We start from the raw sequence: 27,883 nt of genomic DNA on the forward strand, positions 1-27,883 counted from the left end.
AACCATAGCACCTAATTCCTAAAAACTCACTAAACACAATAAAAAACCCATGCCAGTAAAAGTTTACATCACTAAGAATTTGACATATAACAAAAATATACTATTATTCATAACAAAAATATTGAAATAACTACTAAAGCTGCGTGGACAAATTCATTGCTGAATCAACCTGCCGCGACCAGCGCGAAGCGTCCTCCGTCACGTGGAACAGGATGACTGAATGTATAGGCGCGGGAACAAAATACAGCGTTCACCGACGTTGTGCGTCTGTGAGTGTCACATTTAAGAGCGTGTGCGTCGCTTCTTTTTGAGTGAAAAAAAATGTTATTACTATGTGGCGCAGATTTTTGGTAATTTAATATGATACGGCGCAAGGATGGAACTACTGCAATTTATTATGAAACGAACGTCCGACCACGTAGTTCCTTTAACGTTTTTTAAAAGTCTGACGTGATTAGACTATGTGTCACAACGCATAGTACCATATTGTCGGATATTGACGGTGGTCACGCGAACGGGGTTAAAATTGATAGACCACTCATTTAAAGTTGAAATCGTTTGCATGTCATAAAACATAATGCCAATAGACGTGTCTGTCAACTTGAAAGTGCGACTTTAGCGACATATTCGTTTGATAGGAACTTGTTTGAAAATTGATAGACCACTTATTTGGCCGATAGTACCTGCAGGGCTACTACGAAACTCGAAGTTCGTATCGTACCGTCCCTCTCGCACTCGTATTAAATAGTATAAGTGTCAGAGGGACGCACGACACGAACTTCGGTGTTCGAGTTTCGTAGCAGCCCTGCTGCACTTAGGGCTGTTTCATAACTCCCTGTTAGTCCTCTCACGAATAAAGACAGGCAAAGTGCAAGTCGAACTCGTGCACTCAGAATTCGTACAGTACCTAATATTTATTCTTACATAGACAGACAAAAGTTTAACTTTTCGGACTTATCTTATTGTTGAGCTATGTGTGTCTAATATCTGGTAGCATGGCGATCACTTGTGTTGCTCTGAGGATGAACTCTGGTGAGTTGAAACGCATCAGCGTAGTGCGCTGAATTAGTGTGTTCTTACGGTGTGAGTGTGGAGGAGCTGAATGAACATACATTTGTTGCTTAAGTAGACCATGCTACTAAGCTACGAGCTATCGGTAACGGTGCATGTGAGCAAAGTTTATTGAGTTCATTGACATGGACCTCCGCAATCAATTATTTTTCACTTCGTCTAATCTTCCTCTAAGTGTATGGCCTGACCACTGCAATTATTATTAAGTATTGTTTTCTTAACAACAATCATAGAAAAAAAAATTTTTGTTCATTTTCTGTGGCAGGACGATTTGGACCACGGAAGAATAAAAAAATCAGCCAAGAGCGTGTCGGACACGCCCAAGATAGAGTTCCGTAGCCATTACGAAAAAAATCAAGTAATATTATGTGCGTATAACACAATGAGGGCTATCGTTTTTAGGGTTCCGGAGCCAAAATGGCAAAAACGGAACCCTTATAGTTTTGCCATGTCTGTCTGTCTGTCTGTCCGTCCGCGGCTTTGCTCAGGGACTATCAATGCTAGAAAGCTGTAATTTTGCACGAATATGTATGTAAACTATGCCGACAAAATGGTACAATAAAAATTTCAAAAATTTTTTTTTAGTGTACCTCCCATAGACGTAAAGTGGGGGTGTTTTTTTTTCTCATCCAACCTTGTAGTGTGGGGTATCGTTGGATAGGTCTTTTAAAATCATTAGGGGGTTGCTAAAACGATTTTTCGATTCAGTGATTTGTTTGCAATGGGTCTATATTGGAATCCCTAATATCTTTTGTCCTAATTGTATGTTCCCTAATAACTTTGGTCATAATGATCTTTTGCCATAACAACGTATTCCCTAATGTAAGTGCCATAACTTTTTTTACCCTAGTATTGTATGTCCTAATACTTATGTGCACTATCGTCTGTAGTACTAATGTTCATATGTCCTAATAGTTATATATCCTAATAGTGAATGCCATAATCATGGGTCTATATTGGAATCCCTAATGTCTTTTGTCCTAATTGTATTTTTCCTAATAACTTTGGTCATAATGATCTCTTGCCATAACGACGTTTGCCCTAAACACTATTTGTCATAAAATATACTTTTCTGGTAGCAGTTCGTTTCTGTTGGGGACGCAGTTCTAACCTAACCTACTTTTCTGGTAGCAGTTTGCTTGCATTGGGGACGCAGTTATAACCTAACCTAACCTACTTTTCTGGTAGCAGTTTGCTTCCGTTGGGGACGCAGTTCGGGTGCCATTCGCGATCCATAACATCGTATGTCCTAATGTAATGTTTGTCCTAATCATCATTTGCCATAACGGTTTTTTTTTCTGAAACCGTAAATATTTCAGAAATTTTGAAGTGGTCATTCTGTAGAACTGTATAGGTTAGGATAGGTTTATTTTATAACAACCCTGAAAAAAATTACGGTTTCAGAGAAAAAAGCGTTATGGCAAATGATGATTAGGACGAACATTACATTAGGACATAAGATGTTATGTGTTATAATATTAGTACAGAACAAATTAGGTATTTTGGCATTAGGTCATGTTATATTATGGCTAAAGTAATTAGGTATTTTGAGAATTAGGTAATGTCATATTATGGCTTATGACTCTTAGGAGGACATAAGAAACATTATGGCTTATAATCTTTATGACTAATCAACTTTAAAGTGCAAATTTTCATTAAAATCGAGCGTCCCCCCCCCCCTCTAAAATCTAAACCGGTGGGTGGAAAAATTTGAAAAAAATCAGAATGGTAGTAAGTATATCAAACTTTCAAGGAAAACTATAACGGCTAAGTTTGCTTGAGAATTATTAGTAGTTTAAGAGTAAATAGCAGCCTAAAGTATAAAATATACCTAAACTTGGAAGATTCCGTATAAAATACGAAATCCTTAGAAAAATATTACTTATTTTTTTCGTAATGGCTACGGAACCCTATTTTGGGCGTGTCCGACACATTCTTGGCCGGTTTTTTTGTCTTTCTAGATGGCGCCACTGTTGCGTGAGGTTTTTAAGTGTGGCTTTCAAAGTCTGTTATTACGGGCGTGAAAACAAAGTTTAAATTAAAATCATATTTAATACACCTTAAAACCGTACCATAAAAATATAGAGCAACCACAGTGTTGCGTAGTCCCGTTTTGTACGGAAAAAGGGAGGACAAAAGTTTCCGAAAGACAAACCTGTCTCAAAACACAGACATTTATTGCCCCGTAACGCACAATTGTTCAACTTACAACTTCCAAGGAAAATTATAACAACTTCAATTTCAACTAACAAGGAAAACTATAACAGTTAAGTTTTCTTGAGAATTATTAGTAGTTTAAGAGTAAATAGCAGCCTAAGGTATAAAATATACCTAAACTTGGAATATTCCGTACAAAATACGAAATCCTTAAAAAAATATAATGGCTATTCCGGTCGTGCCCGACACGCTCTTGGCCGTTTTTTTATATTCTTCTGTGATTTTTTTATTCCAGCCAGACTGGCCACATTTTGCTGAAGCCAGAGACGAGTGGAAAGATAAAGAGGTGGCTTAATAATCCATTTATTTCAAACACAATGTCCATATATATATAAAAATAATAAAGGCTATAAAAAATTAAACATATTATATTTATATATTTTTTTTAACATTTCATTTCAACATTTACGTCCTTCATTTCGTCCAATGGCATAGGGTCATTCTTTTCTTCATGTTCTTGTCGTTGCTGTTTGGCGACGCCTGCAAAAAGATTGAATAGATAACTACTTAAAATATCAACCAGCTAATGAGTCCCCGATGTAAGCTTTTTTTTTAATTTTTTTTATTCGACTGTATGGAAAACGAGCAAGTGGGTCTCCTGATGGTTAGAGATTACCACCGCTCATAACATCTGCAACACCAGGAGTATTGCAGACGCGTTGCCAACCTAGAGGCCTAAGATGGGATACCTCACGTGCCAGTAATTTCACCGGCTGTCTTACTCTCCACGCCGAAACACAATAGTGCAAGCACTGCTGCTTCACGGCAGGATTAGCGAGCAAGATGGTGGTAGCAATCCGGGCGGACCTTGCACAAGGTCCTACCACCTGCAAAATGGACCGATGAATTTTCGACTTATGTCAATTTATTAAATCAATCTTTTGTATTGATTCGTCTAGTTTACGTTTGAAAAGCTTTAATTATTAAATTCAGTGAATATATTGTTCCCATAATCCCACATCCTCGAATCTTGTAGTTTTTTTTATAGTTAATAAATAAGCCGAGTCTTGAGTGTAACAATATTTTAATTTATCTCTTTGTACAATTACCTTTTCCTGCTTTAGGTTCATTAAAAGTAGGTGGCGCCTAATCTTCTTTCTTTTAATTGTTTTTTTATACTTTTATTATTTCTTTGCTTATTTTATTTCGAATTTTCATTCTCTTATGCTCGTCAAACTGCGCCTCAGTTGAACCTACTGACAGCTAGCCGGCAACGTCATCTCGTGTGGAAACCTCACAGCCACCCTCACACCTTTCCTCTTTTGGGTAAAGGATTACATTTTTTCCACAAATGTGACATTAACAATAGGTATAACCTAAGTGCACAAATTTGGAAAAAGGTTGTCGGTCATTCTCCAGATGTCGCACTCTATCTTTTAAATTCCCCGTCTCTGTCTCGTCTCACAAATCTGGAGTATGATCAATAAATCTGGTTTCAAATAACTGCCTTTCAAGGTAAATTAATGTAGTTCACTGTATAGCACTACGCAAAGTAACATCTGAATTAATCAATTATTTGAATTTACTTCACGCACCTTGTAGGAGCATCTTCTGCAGGGTGAGGGCAGGTTCCTCGATGAAGACGCACATCGTCGTCGAAATAATAACCGTGTATACGAGATCAGTCGCAAACGTCTTAAACTGTAATGTTAAGATTGGTACAGATTAGTGGCGATTACTAACAGTTCATTCATAAAGCTTCAGTATGAAAGGAAGCATATATAATAGGCACGATATAGCTCCCTTGTGGTACAACTTCATTGTTGCACTCTAAAAGCCCGACCAGAAATTAAAAAAATCTCGCCATATTGCGGAAAACTATTGGAACTAATTTCTTTCAACTGGCAACAATAAATAAACAAAGCTACTTAAGTGTCGATTGTGCGTGGTCTATTTCTTGGATATTGTGAGTTATTTGTGCTAAAATGCCAACAACTATTAAAAGTTACTTAAGAAAGTAATTTATGTGTCTAAAGGACTAATTCTATTTCCTTTAAATAACATCACCGACCTTGTTGTCAACATGTCCTGTAAGTACGTCATAAAGTATGTATAATAGAAATTGGCTAATGTGTAAATAAATTGGTAAAACTAACAGTGTTACTTTATTTTAGATATATCTCGATCTTCCGCAATTAAAATACCAAGAGCAGATCAGACGTCGCCTAAGAAAATAGTAGATTGTTCAACAAGGGACTAAAACAAGCCACGGCACGAGATGTTTAGCCACCCGAGCAGAGTGAGGGTGGCTATAGTTCGAGTGGCATTATGGTTGTTTAGTCTCGCGGTAAACAGTCTACTTTGAATGCGAGGAAAAAAAATTTGTTCAAAATTAAAATATTACTTTATAAAAAAGTAGGTACGCTCGACTAATGCACAGGCCATCTGTTCAAATTCAAATAGCAAAAAAAATTTGTTGCGCGGGTTTTTCTTTTCTTTTATTGTTTATGAAGTGACGCTTTAAAAGCTTGCATATTTAGCCAACAGTTTCAAAATTGGACTATACCTAATAAAATGAATTAATCCTTAATATAATTAAATAGATTCATATCTACGGATTCATATCATTAATTGTGTTTCACGAAATTAAATCGTGTTTTTTTAATATTTTTGCACAGTTGTCATTTTGAGGTTATTTCCACGCCCTAAAAATCCTCAATTCATAAAGTAAATTAAAAAAAACTTTAATCCCTAGATAATACGAAGGAGCTTTAGTCCCGATATGCAGAGACTAAAGTAACATTTTAAGAGCATGAGAGGTAAAAACCAATAAATAAATGAAAGAATTACCTAATTATTAATGTAAGCAGCAGTGACAGAAAACATCTAGACTTACAACACAAAGAGTCCGATATATCTGTTACTGAACCAGTCAGTAGGTACAATCTGATCATGGGTTAGTATTCCATCAAAACGAAACGCAACTGCAGGGCTACTACGAAACTCGAAGTTCGTATCGTACCGTCCCTCTCGCACTCGTATTTAATAGTACAAGTATCAGAGGGGCCGCACGACACGACCTTCGTCGAGTTTCGTAGTAGGCGGTCCACGTCCGCGGCATCAACGCGCCTAGAAATCATCTGGCTAAATTCGCAGCTTGTCGAATACACAAGACAAGGAATTAATGTTAGCAGTTAAGAATAAATGATTAAGTAATATTAACATTGAAAAATAGTGGTTTTTTATTTATTTATAGTATGTATTTAAACTGCACTATATCTAGTTAGTTTAACTGCAATGGATAATCATAATCATTTAATTAAAATTTAAAACGTGTATGTAAACGTTGAAAATAATTAAACTTGATTTTATTTCATCAATAATCGATTATTGATGAAATTTAGTAACATATAATTTTAATAGTTTACACTAGCCAATTCGCATATGTACGACTGTACTTAGTGTTGCTATAATTATTGCTAATATAGCGCCCCCAGAGCAGGTTTTTTATGTTTCTGGTCGGGCTTTACACCTATTAGTTTAGCCCAGAAACACATTTAGATGTTTAATAAGATAAAATTAAAAAGATGTTTTTTCATACTAGCTGTTGCCTGCGGCTTCGCCCCCTTGTAATTTTTCTAAATTTTCTTCCATAAAAACCTTTTCCTGACAATAACGAACACAATAAAAAAGAATTAGCGAAATTGGTCCAGCCGTTCCCGAGTTTTACGCTTAGCAACACATTTTACGATTAATTTTTATTTACTTATTATATGTATAGATTACCAAAAACAAGCCAAAGAGTCCTATCATAAGCTACGGAAAAAGCGTCAGTTGGATAACACAAAGCTTTTTTCACACCTCTCCTTCAGAAAAGTAACTTTTCCTCCCTGACGAGAGGGAGCAAAGTGCAACTTTTCTGTTCAAGGCTTTTCTAAGTGTTTTATTGCAAATGCCATTTTTTAAAATTGATAATTGTAAAGCTATGCCATTTTCTATGCTGGTTGTTCTTTAATAATATCTAGAATTATTTTTTTCAAGTTTCTTAATGCTCGGTGTGAAAAGTTGTATGAGCCACTCGGGAGCAAAATTATTTTCATCTTGGGCGTTAACACTTGAATCCCTCATTACGCTCAGGATTCTACTTTAGAATCCCTCGCTACGCTCAGGATTCTATTGTAGAATCCTTCGCTACATTCTGGATTCAATGTACGCCCTCGCCGTAAATACACCATTTTGCTCCCTTGTGACACAAATAACTATTGTCAATCGCATCTTCAGTCTACTAATACGAATTAAATACTGAAGTGATGACTTTTAAAAGTTTGTTCGTAGGTAACGTCAAATAAATTCTGAATGAAAATCCTACAGATCCTTGTTATGCTGGGCTTCTAATTTCTAAATAAGCGATCGATGGGCTCAATACTGAAATAAAGCAATACTTGTTACTGACTAGTGTTTCCATGTTGAAATAAACGGGAGTGAAGGCGGCAGTCGTATTGATTTCTGAATTAAATAGTGGTACAGATACATCGCGTAAGAGATGCGGGCCACAAACTTCCACAGCCGCAGCGACAGGAACCAGTTCACAGGACCTGCACAGAAGAAGTAAAGTATAACTAGAATATTGATGTCGCTCGGGACTCGTCGGTTTTCTTCGATTTCATGTCGATTCAAATGAGAAAAATAGAAAAACGATCTTTTTTTTCAAGTCCCGAAAGTCAATTAGCAAACTAGTTTAAGGGTATGGCATGAATGTATTGATTAAAGACAAAAGCATGATTGCACGCTAAACAGATTCTAACTACCAATTGGCCCTAGATATTCTAAGGTACAACTTCAAAAAATCAATCACAAAGAAATGAAATCACGACGCTTCCCGTAAATTTTGATTGCTTTATAAATGGATAAGAATAGGAATAAGTACTTCGTTTTTCTGACTTAAGTTGAAGCCAGTTAATTATCTGAGTTGTCAGAGGGGCTACTATGAAACTCGAAACTCAAAAGTTCGCAGCATACAGTCCCTCTCGTTCTCGTATAGTATAAGTGTCAGAGAGACCGCACGACACGAACTTCGATTTTCGAGTTTCGTAGTAGCCCTGCTGTCGCGTGTTTTATGTCGACTTATTTCTGTTGCATTCGGTTTTATACAAAGTCTAGTTTGTGCCACACGGCTACTCAAAATGAGTTGTACACATTGAATGAAACAAACTACTCGAACGAAAATACGCCACTCACATCACAACTCAATAAATAACGCTCGTCTGACTTCACCCATAGACTTTTAATAAACATCTCTTAGATAGGGTGAGGGCACCAGTCATGGACAGGAACCAATAATGGAATATTTTTTCCGCTAACCCAATATTAAGAAACGGACGCTACTTTTTCTAAAACTAATAACACTTACGAGTATATGCAGATAACTGATGATCATAACTGGTAAAGTTCATGAATGGTGAGCTATAAGGCATTGAATCCTTGCTGTCCATTACTGGATACTACTGTGCTTAACATGTCCATGATTGGTGCCGTCACCCTACAGCTATGCTATAGCCATAAACATAATATTCAATTTACCTCCGTAACCGTGGACACAAGCTAATATCATCCAGCAGAGAGCCAGCGACCAGCCGGACCGTCTGAAGGAGTTGTTCATGCTGTCAGCGAAATGGTTGTCCCAGTCCGCTTGCATGCACGGATGCACGATGTAGACGACGTAGAAAAATGTGGCAAATGACAGAGCGTGGCATGTAATTATTACCACTGAAAATTTCAATGAATTTTAACGACACTGGTTGTTTTAAGTCGTCTTTCAACTTAAGTCGAACCGTGTTTTGCCATTCACTGATAAATTTTATGTATTCAAATTCAAATATTCAAATGATTTATTCAGTAAATAGGCCGCAATGGGCACTTTTACACTACCAGCGCTTTCGGAAAGACCATCATTGCCAAGAAGAATGCGCCGCAAGAAACTTGGCAGAAAGTCATTTTTTCATAAAAATATAATTACAAATAAAATACTTAAAATAGTTATTTGTGCAACAAGAGAGCAAAGTTGTTTTTGTTGCGAGTGTTGATTTTGAATCCCGAGTAAGCGAAGGATTCTATAATTGAATCACGAGCGTCAGCGAGTGATTCTTGGTTAGAATCCTGAGATCAGCAAGGGATTGAAATACACGAGATGCAAAAAAACTTTGGTCTCGTGTGACACATACAATTTTTCACCTCAGCAGCGAGAACATAATTTAAATGTAACATAAGAATAAAACCACATATACCTACCTGTTTACAAAACAAACACATTTTTTTAAAATAGAATCCGATTATTATCAAATATAATAATTACATTTAAAACCATAAAAAGAGTCCAGTAGCTACAATACAAATCGCATACTCATAACATGCAATCTTAACTTCTTGTACTAATGTCACACTTATTTTTTAATACTGCAAAAAGCCTCATCTCGGGGTAATTGAAAAGGTTGAACAATTAAACCTTTAAATATGATTTTTATTAAGATTTCACAAATAATAATTATACTGTAGAGGCAGTATACGGAATTCTTTTATAAAAAAAAAACAAGAGAAGCGGCTTTCGTGCAACGAGGTTGCATACTTTATTAAAAGATCGGGAAAATTTACATTTTGGAAATATTTCGATATATTTTTAATACCAAAAATTTAATTTAAGTTTGTAATCGACAAATTTGATCCTATCTCTTGCTTTTTTCGAGTTGAAGTGAAATGACAGATCAAAGTAAAGTTCAAATATTTGGAATTCAGTGAGTAGACCCAACACTGTACTCAGCATTTTAAAAAAATAATTAAAAAGTTTCTTTTCACCTCAGCACCTCAAACAGGCAGGTTTTGCTATGAGAAATCAGTGAGCAAAATCGCATTTTGCTCACTCCGTGAGACAAAGTAACTTTTTAATTTTTTTTTAAATGCTGAGTACAGTGTTGGGTCTACTCACTGAATTCCAAATATTTGAACTTTACTTTGATCTGTCATTTCACTTCAACTCGAAAAAAGCAAGAGATAGGATCAAATTTGTCGATTACAAACTTAAATTAAATTTTTGGTATTAAAAATATTTATCGAAATATTTCCAAATGTAAATTTTCCGATCTTTTAATAAAGTATGCAACCTCGTTGCACGAAAGCCGCTTCTCTTGTTTTTTTTTTATAAAAGAATTCCGTATACTGCCTCTACAGTGTAATTATTATTTGTTAAATTGAATGATTTTTTAACAAATCTATTTATGTTTATGTAATAGAAATCTTAATAAAAATCATATTTAAAGGTTTAATTGTTCAACCTTTTCAATTACCCGAGATGAGGCTTTTTGCAGTATTAAAAAATAAGTGCGACATTAGTACAAGAAGTTAAGATTGCATGTTATGAGTATGCGATTTGTATTGTAGCTACTGGACTCTTTTTATGGTCTTAAATGTAATTATTATATTTGATAATAATCGGATTCTATTTTAAAAAAATGTGTTTGTTTTGTAAACAGGTATATGTATAGGTATATGTGGTTTTATTCTTATGTTACATTTAAATTATGTTCTCGCTGCTGAGGTGAAAAATTGTATGTGTCACACGAGACCAAAGTTTTTTGCATCTCGTGTATTTCAATCCCTTGCTGATCTCAGGATTCTAACCTAGAATCACTCGCTAACGCTCGTGATTCAATTATAGAATCCTTCGCTTACTCGGGATTCAAATCAACACTCGCAACAAAAAACAACTTTGCTCTCTTGTTGCACAAATAACTATTGTCTCACGGAGTGAGCAAAATGCGATTTTGCTCACTGATTTCTCATAGCAAAACCTGCCTGTTTGAGGTGCTGAGGTGAAACTATATTATACAATTAAAGAAAAAAAATACAAAAATAATAATAAAAGAAATACAGGGATGTATGGGGTCCCTTAGTTACAATACTAAACACTCTATATCTAAACTATATCTACCTACGTTCAGTGGAAGTGTAGAATGCTTCCACCGTCATAAATTTTAAAATAATAACAATAATTTAGTTCTGAAATATACATTTCAGGTCAAGTAACCATTAAGCTTTTGGATTTCGAAGGCAAGTTCACGTCTGCCGCCCCCAAAGTTAGCTCACACGCACTCATGTCATGCTCTGAAAGCAGAGCGGTACCGAGGGCATGGTATTGCTTCCGTTCCCATAAGCTCTATGTAACAGATATAGGTAGAGTCATTCACGATGACGTGTGCCGTGGTTCCTATTACAAAATCACGCGTCTTCGTGGATGGCACTAGGTATATCTATGATATCTATATGTTTTGTCCGAATAGGCAGGTGGTAGGACCTTGTGCAAGGTCCGCCCGGATTGCTACCACCATCTTGCTCGCTAATCCTGCCGTGAAGCAGCAGTGCTTGCACTGTTGTGTTTCGGTGTGGAGAGTAAGACAGCCGGTGAAATTACTGGCACTTGAGGTATCCCATCTTAGGCCTCTAGGTTGGCAACGCATCTGCAATCCCCCTGGTATTGCAGGTGTCTATGGGCGGTGGTGATCTCTTACCATCAGGAGACCCACTTGCTCGTTTGCCATCCAGTCAAATAAAAAAAAAAAAAGAATAAATAGAGACGCATCAAATTTATCTGTCACATACTCGTAAAATACGAATAAGTGGGCGAAACTGGCTCTATTTAGATAGAGCTCTCTTAGTCAGGCCTTGCAGGTCGAGCCTTCCCTACTTTGCATCAAACCTCCAAGCCAATGCAGATTAGTAATTAGCACTACGCACATTACCACTGTATCGGCATCGCTTCTGCTACTATTTACTGGTATCTTTCATCATCATTCGGAAGACGTCCACTGTTAAACAAAGCTCTCTCCCTCAGAACGTCATAAATAACGAACGACCACTTGCCACACCTGCAATGTATTCACAGTTTGCCCGTATTCTGGCGATGTTGTCGGTCAACTAGTCCAGAGTTCCCAAACTTTTTTTTCGTAGACACTCTCAAAGTTTTACTGTTTTCGTTAAACCACCAGCGGTTACATTCTTCTGTATTCCCGAAACTCCTAAAACCCCATTTTTTTCGCGTCAACGTGGACCCCGTTTGGTGTCTCGTTGACCCTGGGGGTCCACTTGGACCACTTTGGGAACCTCTGACTCTAGTGCAAATGAGATGCCTGCTAACGCTGTCTCTTTCGGGACAACTCAAGAAAAACCTCTCCCAACGATTATAAATTCTTTGAGCGATGTGGCAAGATTTGCACTTACCTGTGGAGTTTTCATCTTCTCTCCTTTGAAGACATGCAAGACATATCGAACAATGCCAATGAAGAAGGCGGCGACCGCACAAACAGGTTATAGTAACAATAAATCCAATAATCACCAATGTCGCCCTTAATTCCTTAAACACAATGAGACTAAGTTAAATAATCAAAGCTACAGGGGTGAAACTTTGCCGTCTTGTAGCTATAAAATCCAAATTGGGCCTGGCTACGAATTATAATCGACCCCTTCATAACCAGCAATAAGAGATATTTCCCCTTGAAACTAGCTTAGCTACCAAATCTGGCAGCGAGATGGGATCATGTGACTAAAGGGTGGCATGCCAATTTCATTCGTAGGTAGCGTCACAGATATAATTGAGTAAATTAGGTATAGTTGCCGAGCCGACTTTACAATGAAATGACATTGTGTAGTACTATTATTGAATTAACTCCTTCGATTGTAAACAAAACGGTTACGTGTTGCAGCCATTTTGGATTTACAACTGATGCTGATGCTGAATACATAGTTAATTGTCTTTGGAAGAGATATGGCCTTCCATACACATACAAACAACAACCTCACTCTCAGCCACAATTGACTGAAATTGGCTTATGTTCAAGTTGTTTCTGACACAATATTTTCACAGACACATTTATGTGTTTTTTGTTGGTTGTTTATAAAAGCGTAATTTAATTAATTAAGAGCACCAATCCGGTCACACGTTACAGCCCAGCCTAGTGTGGGACCAGATAATTGTAACTCTATAGCAGGGTTTCTCAAACTTATGGCTCACGTACCCTAAGTTTTAGACGACAGCGACCTACCTCACCCCCCCCCCACCAAAAAAAGTTATAAACTGGCTGTTGGAGAAACTAAGCTTATTTTATTTCAATCATCATGATAATATAAGGTATATTATTTATTTCAATAATAGGTAGCAAATATAGGTAAGAATCTAAGAATCGTCTTGCCAACGAAAATACAAACTGAAACAAACAACATAATAACAAACAAATAAGTAACAAATTTGGAGTTGAAATAAAAAAATACAAAAATACTCGAAAAACAATCTTAATCATCTTGCCAGTCTTGCAGCCACCATCACGTAAACCTTGTCGCGAACCCCCTACCGTCGAATAGCGAACCCCTAGGCGTTCGCGTAGCCCACTTTTGAGAAACCCTGCTCTATAGGTATGTGTTGTTTCTTGTAATAAACAATTTTTAGTTTTATTTTATTTTTTAAGAATGTTTTACTAGCGTCCGCCCCGGCTTCGCACGGGCAAAGTAAAAAAAAACGGCCTAGTGCGAGTCGGACTCCCACACGAAGGTTCCGTACCTTTATACCCATTAGACATTAGCAAAAAACGGAAAAATAATCACGTTTCTTTATGGGAGCCCCCTTAAACATTATTTAATTCTGTTTTTTCGTATTATTGTTGTTATATAGCGGCAACAGAATACAATCATCTGTGAAAAGTTCAACTGTCTAGCTATCACGGTTATGAGATACAGCCGATGACTGACAGACAGACGGACAGTGGAGTCTTAGTAATAGCGGTCCCGTTTTTATACCCTTGGGACACAGAACTCTAAAAAGGTCACACATTTTTGAGCTGCATTTCCCAAAAACTACACCCGACCCGTGCGAAGCCGGAGCGCTTCAACATGGATTAAGTATGTAATTAATGCATTTTTTAGTTAGATTAATATTTTTAAATTCGTAATATCTTTTGAATGGTATGTCCGATTTGAATATTCAAAGTAATTACAGTATTGAAACCCGTCTTGAATATGAAATTATTTATTTGAATAAGCATTAATGCAAAGATATGGATAATATGGTCTGATTTATTCTGCATTTCTGTCTACTTTTAAAATGTAAAAAAGTAGGTACAGTGACATAACATAACTACAATAGTTGAACATAAAAAATCACGAAGTTTTTTGTAGTTATTGATATACTCTTTAATATCGCAGAATTTTTTTTTGTCTATAATCAATGGTTTCTAACGCGCATGCGACGAAAATGTTTTATGCAACTTTTTTTACACTTTGAGTTACATTATTTAGTTTTAGTACGGAACCCTATTTTTTCTGTCAATAAAATATGCACTAGACTATGCACTTTGGAATAATTTAGATCTAATAGTGAAAGAATTTTTTAAATCGTAACAAATATAAAATCCAAAACTTTCCTCTCTATAATATTAATATAGATAAGTAAGTATTAGTAACGATAAGTAGTTATCAGTATAGTATTAGTATATTAGTATTAGTATAAATATAGATTAATTATTAAATTAAAATCGATGCACGTGACTTTCGCCGTCAACAAACATCGTCCAATAAAAAAAATTACTCTTGTGCTAATAGTGAAATAGAAAAGACGTGGAAGGGAAGACAAAAGCGAGCGTAGCGGCGAGGGAGGCGAGCAGGGCGGCGGCGAGAGCGGCCCACGCGGCGCGGCGGCTGCCCACACCCAGAACAGCACCAGCGGGGACACCACGTGCAGCTGCATGTCCACGCGACAGGTACCACGATACGGGCACGCACTGTGACAAAAGAAAGGTAGATGAATTATGCAAAACACATAAACACGGGGGAGGCAGAGCCCTAGAGTTGCGAGCGTAGGGTAAAAGTGGATGCCACACTTTTGAACTAACTTTATATCTCTCACTCTTTACCCCGGTCACACATGTACTTAAAACATTAGATTCAGCAGTTGAGATGTAATTACGGGATAATAAATCCTCATAGGAATCCATAATAATGTCCTGTGGGAATTTCGAGATAAAAGTAACTATGTTTTGCGATCGCAGAGAAATGCGACACGGTGAACTTAGTGTTAAAACTTATATTTAATAATAATTATTATCGTTATTATATCAGCCAAAAGACTTCCACTGCTTGACAAAGGCATCCCAAAGAGCTCCACAAGGGTCGGTCTTGCTCTGTCCGCATCCAACTAGTTCCTGTAACTTTATCAGATTGTCGCTCCGTCTTATTGGAGGTCTTCCGCTACGTCTTCCAGTTCGCGGTCGCCAATCGACTCTTCAAATTCAAATTCATTTCCAGTAAACATATTTTTGGTACATAATAGATGCAAATTATCTTAAACTAGACTAATTATATTAATTAAACCAGGCATATAGTAAGCAGAAACATAAAGTAGCATAATTATGTGTTTGTGTTAAAGAGGGCATTTGCCTTAACATGCAACATTGAAATGGGATACCGTATGACGAAGATTAACAATATTCTGCACGTGTAGTAATGCGCTCCACCAGTAGCGGCGGCAGTTGCCGACCAGTTTAGCCATGCCGTGCCAGCCGGGCCCGTCAGCCACCCGGTGTATTAACGACGCTTGCAGCAGCACTGCAGCCGCCAGCAGCGGAAACAGCCGCAGGAAGCGGCTCAGGTAGAACCAGGGCAGGCTCCGCAGCAACGACGCTGGAAAGTGATTCACTAAATGCCAGAATACTTAGCGTTAAATCAAACGATTGCCACAAAGAGAAATGACTCGTGACGTGACAACTGTTCAGATTGGAAAATGTTTCGAATAAATCAGGTTCCTGCTGGCTTTACAGGGAAATGTGAAAGATTGCCTGAAAGGGCTCAATGTGTTCCGTATCCGAAGGGTGCAAAGGGAGCACTATTGCTGCCAGTAAAGTATCCATCTGTTCGTTTGTCTGTCTGCCACAGGTTTTTTTAATAGATATAAAAGCCGAGAAATGCGACGGTACCCGAAGCAGAGGTAGACCGAAAAGGAAAAGGAAATTAGAACGTTTTGTCTTGAAATTGTCAGGATTGTGCTAAGGACAGAGGCCAAAAAGTGATTTAATTTACACACACACACACACATCGCGCCTGTATTCCCAAATGGGGTAGGCAGAGCACACGAAACGTTACCTCTTCGGAGCCACTTTTAGCAATTTCATTCATTTAGAGGTGTAATTCTAACCCGAAACCACACGGGATTGAATGGGGATGATTTAATTTATTCTCTCTAAATCGTGTTGGATTGAAGTAGGGTTCTTAAAATTTAAACTTTATAATGCTAACTGCTAAATGCTAACTTTGTGTCATTTTGTTGACGCTCGTGTACACCAGAGCAAGCCACTCAGAGTGAAGAAGGAGTCCACTCCGATATCACCGGACAATATCCACACAGCTTGCTTCTTCCGTAGCCACTACAAAAAAGATACATTGTTTATTATAGATACTTACAGTCTGTTCAGTATAGGAATGGACAGAAGGAAAATAGGCTCTTTATAGTGCGCGCTTTAGGAAGTCATTTAATGTTTTATTTTTTTAGTGTACGGTAACTTAATTCTAATTATAATATCAAAGACATAAATTTATATTTATCATAACTAGCTGTTGGTCGCCACTCCGTTCATGTACAATTCATTTGTTGCTATCCCCGCGGAAACTATGCAATTTTCTAGAATAAAAACTATTCTATGTGTTTCCCCGGGACTTGTACTATCTGTAAACTGATTTTCATCTAAATCGGTTCAACGGATAAGACGTGAAGAGGTAGGTAACAAACAAACATACAAACTTACAAACTTTCGCATTTATATTAATATTAGTGAGATTAACTTTGCTATTTTTCATACCATAATTTAAAAACAATAAAAAACTTATCCTATTTTGCTAAAAACAGAAACGTCTTCCTATAAAATACCTAAAGAGGCAGAGGTAAACAACATTCTGCAAGAAACGGAACGTTTATAATATTGTTAACTCAAGAAATATTTTGTACATTATTTTATAGTTTTTAATCGACAGTTTGAATCTCAATGTGATGGACCTTTAATCATGTACAATAGTTAACATGAAATAATAGAATTTCCTTGCTCACCCGCGATCTTACGATAGCTAAGCTTATGCAAAATATGCGTGTTCATGCAATTCCTCCACCTCCACACTGTAAGAACACACACAAATCACACAAACCCATCTATCACCACCACCACACTACACTGATGCGTTTCAAACTCAACCAGAGCCAACCACCACCAGTTGTCAACTGGTAGCATGGTGTACGGTTGTATTCACTCTGAAGATGAGCTATGGTTGAGTTCGAAACGCGTCAGTGTGGAGTGGTGGTGGTGATAGATGGGTTTGTGTGATTTGTGTGTGTTCTTAAAGTGTGGAGGTGGAGGAACTGCATGAATACGCATTTTGCATAAGCTTAGCTATCGTAAGGTCGCGGGTGAGCAAGGAAATTTTTTTAGGTCATTGATATGGACTTCGCAAAGTAACGCCTGATTCAATAAATAGTGAAACTTTTCACTACTCAAGCACAGCTCCAAATTTTATGAAATTTGGAATGGAAAAAGCTTGAACTTCATAGCAGGAACTACGAGTAGAATATTTTTAAACAGGGAATGAGAGCGGATGAGTCCACGAAACACAGTTATTAAATAAATGTATAAATATAAATTGAATTAATATTATGTAGCGAATTGCATATTAATAATGTAATAATGTTTATTTTGTAAGTACATTACGTATTAATCTACTTACAAAACCACTACTTACAACTTACTTACCAGCGATTTGCTGAGCCGGGACCTTTTTATAGCGGCAACATTTCTTATAGTTTAATTTTACTAATTATGTATCATTATAATAATAATAATATTATATATTATTCATTCAAAAACTCATTTTACATCATATTTAACTTAAGAACTAAAACATACTGTAAAAGAAATATTTACAAGAAATGCCTGAACTAGGATTCCCTGTGTTTCAGGCAAAATAATTCTAATATATTTAGATATAATTTAATCAACTTCAAAAGGTTATTCCAAATTAAACAATGATAATATTGACAGTTTTCTTAATACTAACCTAATTTAAAAGTATAAGCGACATTATAATTAAATTCTTATTCCTTATGCATAAATATAATAAAATTACCTATAATAATGCGACAATTTAGTGATATAAAACAGAAATTATGTCAGTATACATAGTAACTTCTCTGTGTCATCGTACGAATGTTTAGTAGGGCACCTTGGAGTTTTTTTTCTTACACTTAACATAACTCAACGAATATAAGTCTAGCCTCGCATTCAACCTATTATAAAGAAGTGGACCTAAAAAAACGAAAAAATTTGAAGAAAATGCGCGTTTTGGTGTTCTGTTATTAGGGCAGACAAGATCTTTGCGTCTTTTAGCAGTAGATTCAGTGCTGTAAGGGATTGCGGCGTGCTGTTTTAAGACAATGCTCAAAATAAATAGCTGTCTGATTGTTAGAACTTCACATGATTTATATAGGAGGTTAGTGGGATATCGATAGGGACGGAACGTAGAAACTTTGAGAATCGCTCTCTGGGCTCTCTAGGCTTACTAGTGACGTTTTAGCCAGCCCCCCCCCCCCATGAAGAAATGCAGTACGTTAATACATTTTGACACAACGCAAAGTAGACTAGCTTGATTGTCTGAGTATTCGCAATTGAGCGTAATTTTTTGAAAATAAATATCAACTTTCGAACTCTACTGCATAGAGCTTCGACATGGTATTTAAAAGAGAGCGATTCGTCAATTATAATTCCTAAGTATTTTATTTTGTTAGTAATAGCTATGTCCGGACATGTACAACTTTTACTTGCAGGATCTTTACATTCGTGAGCATATAGCTTAAAGTTTGTGCTGGGGTTAATGAGGGCTATCGTTTTTTGTCTCACTAGATGGCGCACTGTTGCGTGAGCAAGTCTGTTATTACGGGCGTGAAAACAAAGTTTAGATTAAAATCATATTTAATACACTTAAAACTGTACCATAAAATATCGAGCATGCCACAGTGTTGCGTAGTCCCGTTTTGTTCGGAAAAAGGCAGGACAAAGGTGTTTGAAAGACAAAACTGTCTCAAAACACAGACATTCATTGCCCTGGAAGGCATATTTTCCATAATAATTTCAAATATTGCAAAATATTCAAAAATTTTCTAATTATAAATAAACCTGCGTAGCTCACCCAAAAACTATGAGATTTGACATTTCGGAGACCTCACGCTACACTAGCGCCTCTAGTGGCGAATTCATACGCGATAGCCCTCATTGTAGCCTGATATGATTTCCGAATTGCAAACTGTACATACTTAGTTTTATCAGTGTTTAATGTTAGTAAGTGTTGCTGGAGCCATTTATTAACACCATTGAAGCCCAGTTGCACTTTTTCATAGACTTCTTGATCTGACTCTGCAGAAAATAACAAGACAGTGTCATCAGCATAGGATATAAGTTTGCCACAATCTAAATCTAGTTTACAAAGCTCGTTGATGTAAATTAAAAACAAAGTAGGGCCCAATATGCTTCCTTGGGGAACTCCAAAAGATGAGTTTTGAGATCAGAGCTGACGGCACTGCCTATTCTCACACACTGAGAGCGTTCGTCAAGATAGTCTGCGATTAATTTTAGTTGGGTGCCCCTTATTCCTAAGAATTCAAGTTTTTGCAATAATATAGGTATAGAAACCGTGTCAAAAGCTTTCGCAAGATCCAGGAATATTCCCACTGTCCGATTTCCCCTGTCGAGCTCCTTCACTACATAGTCAGTCAGCTGATGGACTGCATCAGCTGTTGATAATTTCGGTCTAAAACCGAACTGGGTATTGGCTAAAGCAGACTGTTTCTCCAGGAATTTAATAAGTCTTTGGTTAATAATTTTCTCTAATATTTTAGATATTGTAGGTAATAATGAGATGGGCCGATAATTAGTTATTTGATCTTTATCACCAGATTTATGTACAGGAATAACAACAGCTTTTTTCAAACATTTTGGAAATATACCTTCAGCTAAGCATTTACGGAAAATATAAGTAAGCGGTGAAACAAGGACGTGTTTAAATTGTTTTAATATTTTAGTGGATATATTATCCCAACCAGCAGCACAATCTTCTTTTAGGTTCATGATGATCTGCTCTACCTCAGTTTCATCCGTATCCAACAACGCAAACGAATTGACAGTCCTGTTGCCCTGTTGAGTGCTTGTGCTTGGGGGATGAAGCGACTGACGTTGTATTTTCTCTGCCAGTTTTTTGCCAATATTGACAAAAAACTCATTTGCGTGGTTAACAGATGTTAGTTGAGAAGGTTGCGCGTGTAATAAACCCGCAGACGATTCCAACCGTTTATTCGTGTTTGTAACATTTTTTAAAAACTTCCACACTTTTTTACTATTTTTGCCGGCTTTGTTCAGTTCGTTTTTATCATAATTATTTTTTACCGTCTTAAGGATATTATTACAATAATTCCGATAACGTTTATAAGTTAATTGAAAAATAGAGTTATTTGGATTCAATTTTGCCATTTTATGAAGTTTATCCCTATGCCTCATACAACGAATTAATCCAGGAGTGATCCAGGGTTTAATGTTATAATTCTTTTTACTTAGCCGATTATAAGTTGTATTTCTCAATATTATTTCTTGAATCGTTGTTATTAAGTAGGACATGCAATTATTCACGTCGTCACAATTATAAACGGGGTCAAAATTGATGTTGGAAAAATCGTCTTCAAGTTTATTTACATTTAGTTTAGCAACTACGTGCGTGCGAGTAAGATTAGGTATACTACGGTTGAAGGTTAGTAGGGCAGCATTGTGATCCGTGACAGTCGAATTAGTCACCAGTGCTATAGATGGAAGGTTAGATTTTAGCATGATATGGTCCAAGCAGGAACCACTCTGATGGGTAGGAAGTGTATGCGCAGGAAGTAAACCGTGAAAGGAACATATGTTTAAGTATTCCTGAGCGACGGAATCAGTGGCTTGTGGAAGAATATTTATATTTATGTCTCCGATTAATACTACGTTTTTAAATGGGGACAAGCTTTGTAGCGTCTCATTTAGCGAGTCAGTAAAGATATTTAAATTTTTAAACGAGGGTGGCCTATATAGAGCTAGTATAGCCAAATCAGACCCAATTTTAATAAGAAGTCGATTACATTCCAATATAATAGGCTCCTCTACAGTAACATTAAGATTATTTCTGACATAAACCACTATTCCGTCGTTCTGATTGTAGTTTTCTGTACTTTTATATACATTATATCCTGACAGTTGAGGTAAATTACTATTCTTACCTAGCCAACATTCGGTTAAAACTATAATATCACAAGTGATTTCCAATCTTTGATGAAATACATTAAAATTATCAAAATTCTTAAAAATACTACGTATATTTTGTGTTATTATAGTAATTGGGTTGCTATAAGACGCTAGATATTGTTTACACCTTTCAACCTCACATGCCGATGACTCAGACACCGAGAAATTATCTAGGTCATCAATCAATCGATTAGTCATAATGTGAAAATAAATAAAGTTCTAAAAAAACTAATTTAAGTACGGCGCTCTTAGACGCCGCCATAGTCAATGGTGTTAAGGTACCTCTTCTCTGCAAGTAATCTAGCAGGACATTCGGAGTCGCCCGTCTTGTGGCCGCACGGCTTTTTGAAAAACATACAAGTAGCACATTTTGATGGTTCGGCTTTCCTGGTGCATAGTTTGATATCATGGCCAGTTTCTCCACAGTGTCCACAAGTGGAGGTCTCCCGTCGGCAGGACTTGGCGGCGTGCCCGTACTGCTGGCACTTAAAACACCTCGTTACCAAAGTGAAATCCCTTACGGGGCAGGATGACCAATGCACGAACACTCTCTCCTTTGTAATTAAGGCCTTACGTATCTGAGCTGTTACTTCTAACACGTAATTGCAGGTCTCGGCCTCTTTTTTCCCCGACTTATGGCTGAGTTTAATAGAGCTAATAAAGGTTTCGTATGTCATACCTTCAAATGTTCCGGCTAAGTTTTGTTGGAAGATGCAGTTGTACACTTCCGTGTCCTGCATATCTGAAGGCACACCAACAACTACGATCCTCGGTTTGCGCTTGTGCGGTTCATCCACGGTGAGCCCCGACGAGGTCAGCTGCGCAGACTGCTTCAACTTCTCAATGTCGGCCTTGGTATCAGTGCTGATGATTACTCCGCCGTTCCTGGTCTTGTGTAAACCTCTCACCTGCAGCTTCAATTGTTCAGGTCGGATTAATGTCTGAACGAGGTTTTTTGTCTCCTCGCTGGTCTTCTTTTTGTCATTCGGATAGATCGCTACGGAGCTGACATTACTGGGCTGTATAAAGGTCTTCGCGTTTCGTTTTATGACTTCGGCGAAGGAGACAGGTCCCGCAGTAGTTTTCGAAGATTCTTCGATACGTTTCTCACTCTTTGTCGGACCCTAACTGATTGCTCCTCTCATCTACTCAAAGGTTGACTGGTAGAGATCCCTTAAAGGGATAAGTCCGCCTTTGTACAAGTATCTCAAAGTTTGTCAATTGTGTTTTGTTTATTTTCTTTTGTACAATAAAGAGTTTACATACATACATACGTTTCTTAAGGTCCAGTAACTGCTGCGAAAGGTCTTGATTGTCTTCCAGTACCTGCAGGGACTTATGAAACTGAAGAGTTTTCTGCTTCAATGCCTGGTACTGCACGGCCAATTGTGAAGTGCCATGACCTACTTTGCGGCAAAGATTGCTTATCCTCAGTTTCTGCTCAGAATTCAATTTCCCTTCCGAGGATATAGCGCACACTTCATTCAAGCACTGCTCGATTGAGGACATCCAGTTCTGGATCTCGGACGTCGATACGACTTCTAGAGGATCCTCTGGTCTAGCGGGCGTGCGGGGGGCGGGAGCGGGGCCAGTTGCGGGCGCCGGTGAAGATGGCGGGCTGCGACGCGTCATCCCACTCCGATTAAATGGACTATTATTTTCCAAATTTGTTGATTACAATCTTAAATTAAATTTATGGCATTAAAAATATATCGATACCTAAAAAATTACATGACAAAGAAATATTTCCAAAATGTCAATTTTCCCGATCTTTTAATAAAGTATGCAACCTCGTTGCATGAAAGCCGCTTCTCTTGTTTTTTTTTATACAATAATTCCGTGTGCTGCCTCTACACTTGGAATAAATATTTGTTAAATTGAATGAATTTGTAACAAATCTATTTATGTTTATGTAATAGAAATCTAATCTCAATAAAATCATATTTAAAGGTTTATACATAAAGTTGGAAGATTCCGTACACAATACGAAAACATTAGAAAAATATTACTTGTTTTTTTCGTAATGGCTACGGAACTCTATCTTGGGCATGCCCGACACGCTCTTGGCCGGTTTTTTAAATTCTATTCACGACAAAATTATGATGATGATGATGATGATGTCCTCCCAGAGGTATCTGTCGACAGCGACACCCTGTCAAGATGTGTTATCGGCGCGAGCGTGACTAGCAAACCCAAACTTGGTTTTGATAGTCCGGTCGCAAGATCTGCAGTGCAGTATGCCATCATCGTTAAAGGTGTACCTACATGTAAGGCTTGGGTCGAGTTTTTCGGAGTCGGTGTTTGGCATCAAGATCTTCAAGTCTGATTTTCTCAAAAGCTCCTATAGACCCGTTTTGACGGCAGTACGCCACTCCTTTTAGTTGCAAGCTCTTCCCTCGGGAACTCGTCATTAGAGACGCCAAAATTATGCAAAGATCACGTACCTGATGCACCTCAAAACTGTTGGCCACGTTCCTTGCAGAATAAAAGTACAAATAGAAGGTGTGGAAGACTATGATGAGCAGGATGGAAAGGGAGCGGATGCCGTCCAGACAGTCCAGAGCCCTGGGCCTGTCGAAGGTCAGCAGCCGGCGCGTGTTGGAGTACAGAGAACAGGTGCGGAGTAGCGCGCTGGCTTGCGAGGGCTCTGTAAGATGAAACAGTATATTAATGGTCTATGGACACAATTTAAGGTCGTTTGTCACGGTCAGCTAGGCACTACAGCGCCAGTAGATGACGTTAGTGTGCAAATTCCACGTATTTTATTTTTTTTAGCAATGAAAATATGGATATTTTTAAAAAATAATGTACATGCCGCCAATAGCGTGAAATTTGTAATGTATCCTACTAAATTTCAGATATATTTTAATTTAAAAAATAGTTTCACTTTTACTTATAACAACGCGGCAGCGGTGACTGAAATATTTACGCACACATGCTTATAACTTGTCGTCAACAAAAGTGATTGCTAATTTCGACGTCTCGTTCAAACTGCAGATTGGACTAGTTGCATTGGCGTCTATTCATGCTAGGTACGGGTTAGAATCTTCGGGATCAAACCCGGTGTGTGGTTTATATCTTTTTGTTTTTTTTTTTGGGATCTCAATTAATGATGTGAATGTATGAGGTAACTACTACCTAATTATTTTTTTAAACATGTAGCTAAAAATGTTTGACCTAATTTGTAAACAAATTTTTTTTTCAGCTAATTTTATCCCCTGTCATAATATCAAAAACTACTATGTGTATGGAAAATTTAGCTGGTGCCTAAAATACCACGTTACCAGAATAACACACTTTTCAAAATACTAATAATTACAAAATCGAAGATTACTCGAGGAAGTAATTTTTTGTGGAATTTCTTATTTTGGACATCAGGTAAAATGGGAATGTAATAAAAATCTAATGAAGTATTTTGAAAAAATAGGCGTTTCGGGAAAGTGATATTTTCAGCACGAGCGGAAAATTTTGTCATTATCATCTTCCAGATCCGCACACGTCTCACTGCTGGACACACACAGGTTTCCTCGCACAATGAGGACTTGAGTATTATTTTCCACACTGACCTAGTGCGGATTAGGAAACTTCGCAGCAGGCGTATGAACATTTCCTCACGATGTTTTTAATTGAAGGTTTTATTGAACTACAAATTAAAAACAGTTTATTATTACGTCAGGTTTTTATTTATTTATTTACATCTATAAGTATATGAATAAAATCAGCCTACTCCCACCCACTGCAGGCCCTTGCAATTTCACGCCAGCCTCATACCTCTACACAGCTTACCAGCCGACTGCCAAATAACAATACCTATGTCATACAACTAACGGTCCGAAGGTTTATCCATGGTACCTTGACCCAATTTTGGCCATCATTCCACTGTTTATTTACATAATATGTAGTTTGACAAAATGTACTTATGTGTCATTGCTGTTATAAATAAATTATTTTCTTTCTTCTTTCTTTCTTTACTTCGCAAGTGTCATACTTCCTGGCGGTGACATGGTGTCGCATGGAATTCAAACTAATAAAAAAAAATTGACCCGTAGTTACAAGAAAACAATGATCAATCTGTCACCACGAGGAATGATACTTCCTGGAAAAAATACGAGAAATGTACGAAATTGTACGCAAATTAAAAAAAAGAGTACTACCCGTAGTTACGAGAAAAGTGTACGTTCAGTACTACTTACTCTTTTTTATGACGATTGCTACATAATGAAATAGCGCCTGCCAGGAAGGATACTTCCGGATTGATCACTGTTTTCTCGTTACTATACACGGGTGGTACAATTTTTTTTAACTAGTGTACAATTTCGTACATTTTTCGCACATTTTTTTTGATTCACGAGAAATTTGAAAAGTCGACTGCTTCATAGGGAAATTGATAGCGCTTGCCCAAGAAGTATCTTTCCTGGTGGTAACAGATTGATCATTGTTTTCTTGTAACTACGTGTAGTACAATTTTTTTAATAAGCTAATAATTTAGTACATTTTTCGTATTTTTTTTTTATGTGAATTTGAATTCCATACGACACCACGTTACCGCTAGGATGTACGTTACCTTCGCAAAAGCTGCTCACATATGCGCTCGTAGAACTGACTATCGTATAAAATAATATTACTATACGGCCAGAGGCCAGTTCTGAATCACAATAGATTGCAAAAGCTGCACGTTCGTGCACCCGTAAAACTAAAGATCCAAATAAATAAAAGCCAAAGGAAAAGAAACAAGAAAAAGGGCAGCACCTAACACAGTGAAATATCTAAACATTTTTGGTTTTTGCCAACTTTTCGAAGTACTATTTCGGGTAATATACAATTTTTATAGAATGTCACCAATTTTGGTAACATATTACGAATAAAATTTTCGTCGCGCTCTATTTCTAATACGGTTATATCATATGTTGGAGAAATATATCCGACGAAGTAACATTTTTGCATTTTACAAACCCGCAGTTGGCCCTGGATCTGGAAACAGAAAAACCATTTATAATATAAACAACCAGCCAAAAGCGTGTCGGGCATGCCAAAGATAGGGTTCCGTAGCCGTTACGAAAAAATTAAGTAATATTTTTTTAAGGATTTTGTATTTCGAATTGTATGTGAAATCTTACGTGGAGTGGAGAATCGTATGTGGAACATAGCCCTATAAAGGCTTTTCCTTGTATATTTGACATAATTACTGTGCTAACCAACACTTTAACTCTTAGGGTGCGGGGTAGGGGGGTAGGGTGCAGGTGAATATTTCGCAAGAAGATCACTGAATAGAAAAATCGTCTTGGCAACTCCCCAGTAGTTTTAAAAGAACTTATCCAACGATACCCCACACTATAAGGTTAGTCATGATTTTTTTTGTAACCATTTCGTTGGCATAGTTGCTCATACATCCGTGCAAAATTACGGCTTTTTAACACTGCTCGGAGTAAAGCCGCAGACGGACGGACAGACAGACAGACATGGCAAAACTATAATGGTTCCGTTTTTTGCCATTTTGCCTATGGAACCCTAAAAATGTGTCTTATGAATAGCAATAAAAAAAGTAAAAAGTGATTGATACCTGATAATAGAAGTTGTGCTTTTTGTTTATTTGTAAACTACCACCGTCATCAACATAGAGCGGAAAATTTTTTCGGCTTTTGGCAGCGGAAAAAATGTCTTGGTTGCTACGAGCTAATGAGGGAAAACATTTAATTTCCAGAAGTGATTTTTCTTTTTCTATAACCCCTGCAATTTGATCATTGAAGTAAACAAAAGTGTTTTATTGATGATATGTACATATAATAGAAATATGTAATTATTTTGTTATGAAATAGGCTCACACACCATCTGGGCTAGCACCTAGAAAACCAAACTCTTCATCAATAAAAAGCCCTGCTGGCCGAACAGCTTTTTGCAGTTTTTCTATGAACAGTGTCCTGGCCACTGATTCGTTGTACTGGCCATAAGCCATGTCATTGGTCAAAACATTATTTTTATATAAAATACTCTTTACATGGTTATGACAGGGAGTAGTCGCTTTTCGTTTACATATCTGTAGCAAAAATAAAATTAAGCATATTCATATTCTGTAAAAGTTAACAACTGAGGGTGATTCAAGTCCACATGTTACTATGTTTATATAGTGATACCTATCATTTTTAATTATTATAATGAAGAAATCGCGAGTGCGAGTCGGACTCGAACATGAAGGGTTCCGTACCTAAGTACAATATTTTAAAAACAGTTCAGTAATAAGTTTTTGTTAAAAATTCTAATATGACAAG

General features: G+C 37.2%; 3 protein-coding genes across 8 annotated transcripts in view; all 3 read right to left on the reverse strand.

Annotated features, from left to right (window-relative positions):
• Positions 1–3,640: 3,640 nt before the first annotated feature.
• LOC141445079 (uncharacterized) lies at positions 3,641–16,354 on the reverse strand. Its single transcript, XM_074110850.1, has 7 exons — positions 16,351–16,354; positions 15,777–15,942; positions 14,881–15,044; positions 8,809–8,994; positions 7,682–7,823; positions 4,824–4,929; positions 3,641–3,768 (listed from the first exon to the last, which is right to left on the reverse strand). Exons 1-7 carry the CDS (start codon positions 16,352–16,354, stop codon positions 3,703–3,705), a joined length of 834 nt encoding a protein of 277 aa, XP_073966951.1. The 3' UTR covers positions 3,641–3,702.
• Positions 14,971–27,883, reverse strand: part of LOC141445081 (uncharacterized) — a 59,712-nt gene continuing 46,799 nt past the window's right edge. For all 6 annotated transcript variants that reach the window (XM_074110860.1, XM_074110855.1, XM_074110859.1 and 3 more), the window contains 4 exons: positions 24,062–24,264; positions 16,569–16,682; positions 15,728–15,942; positions 14,971–15,044 (listed from right to left, as the gene is read on the reverse strand). In XM_074110860.1, coding sequence (XP_073966961.1) covers positions 16,575–16,682; positions 24,062–24,264 — 311 coding nt within the window. In that variant the 3' untranslated portion in view covers positions 14,971–15,044; positions 15,728–15,942; positions 16,569–16,574. The remainder of the gene's footprint in view (positions 15,045–15,727; positions 15,943–16,568; positions 16,683–24,061; positions 24,265–27,883) is intronic.
• On the reverse strand, positions 19,871–23,276 carry LOC141445083 (uncharacterized; the record flags this gene model as incomplete). The annotated part of the gene is made up of 2 exons (XM_074110862.1): positions 19,871–22,727; positions 22,888–23,276. Coding segments are annotated over 2 exons (1,251 nt in total), but the record flags the coding sequence as incomplete, so codon positions are not given.

The sequence above is a fragment of the Choristoneura fumiferana genome, unplaced genomic scaffold, assembly GCF_025370935.1.
Source record: "Choristoneura fumiferana unplaced genomic scaffold, NRCan_CFum_1 Sck3bRy_343;HRSCAF=565_pilon, whole genome shotgun sequence".
Classification (NCBI taxonomy): Eukaryota; Metazoa; Arthropoda; class Insecta; order Lepidoptera; family Tortricidae; genus Choristoneura; species Choristoneura fumiferana.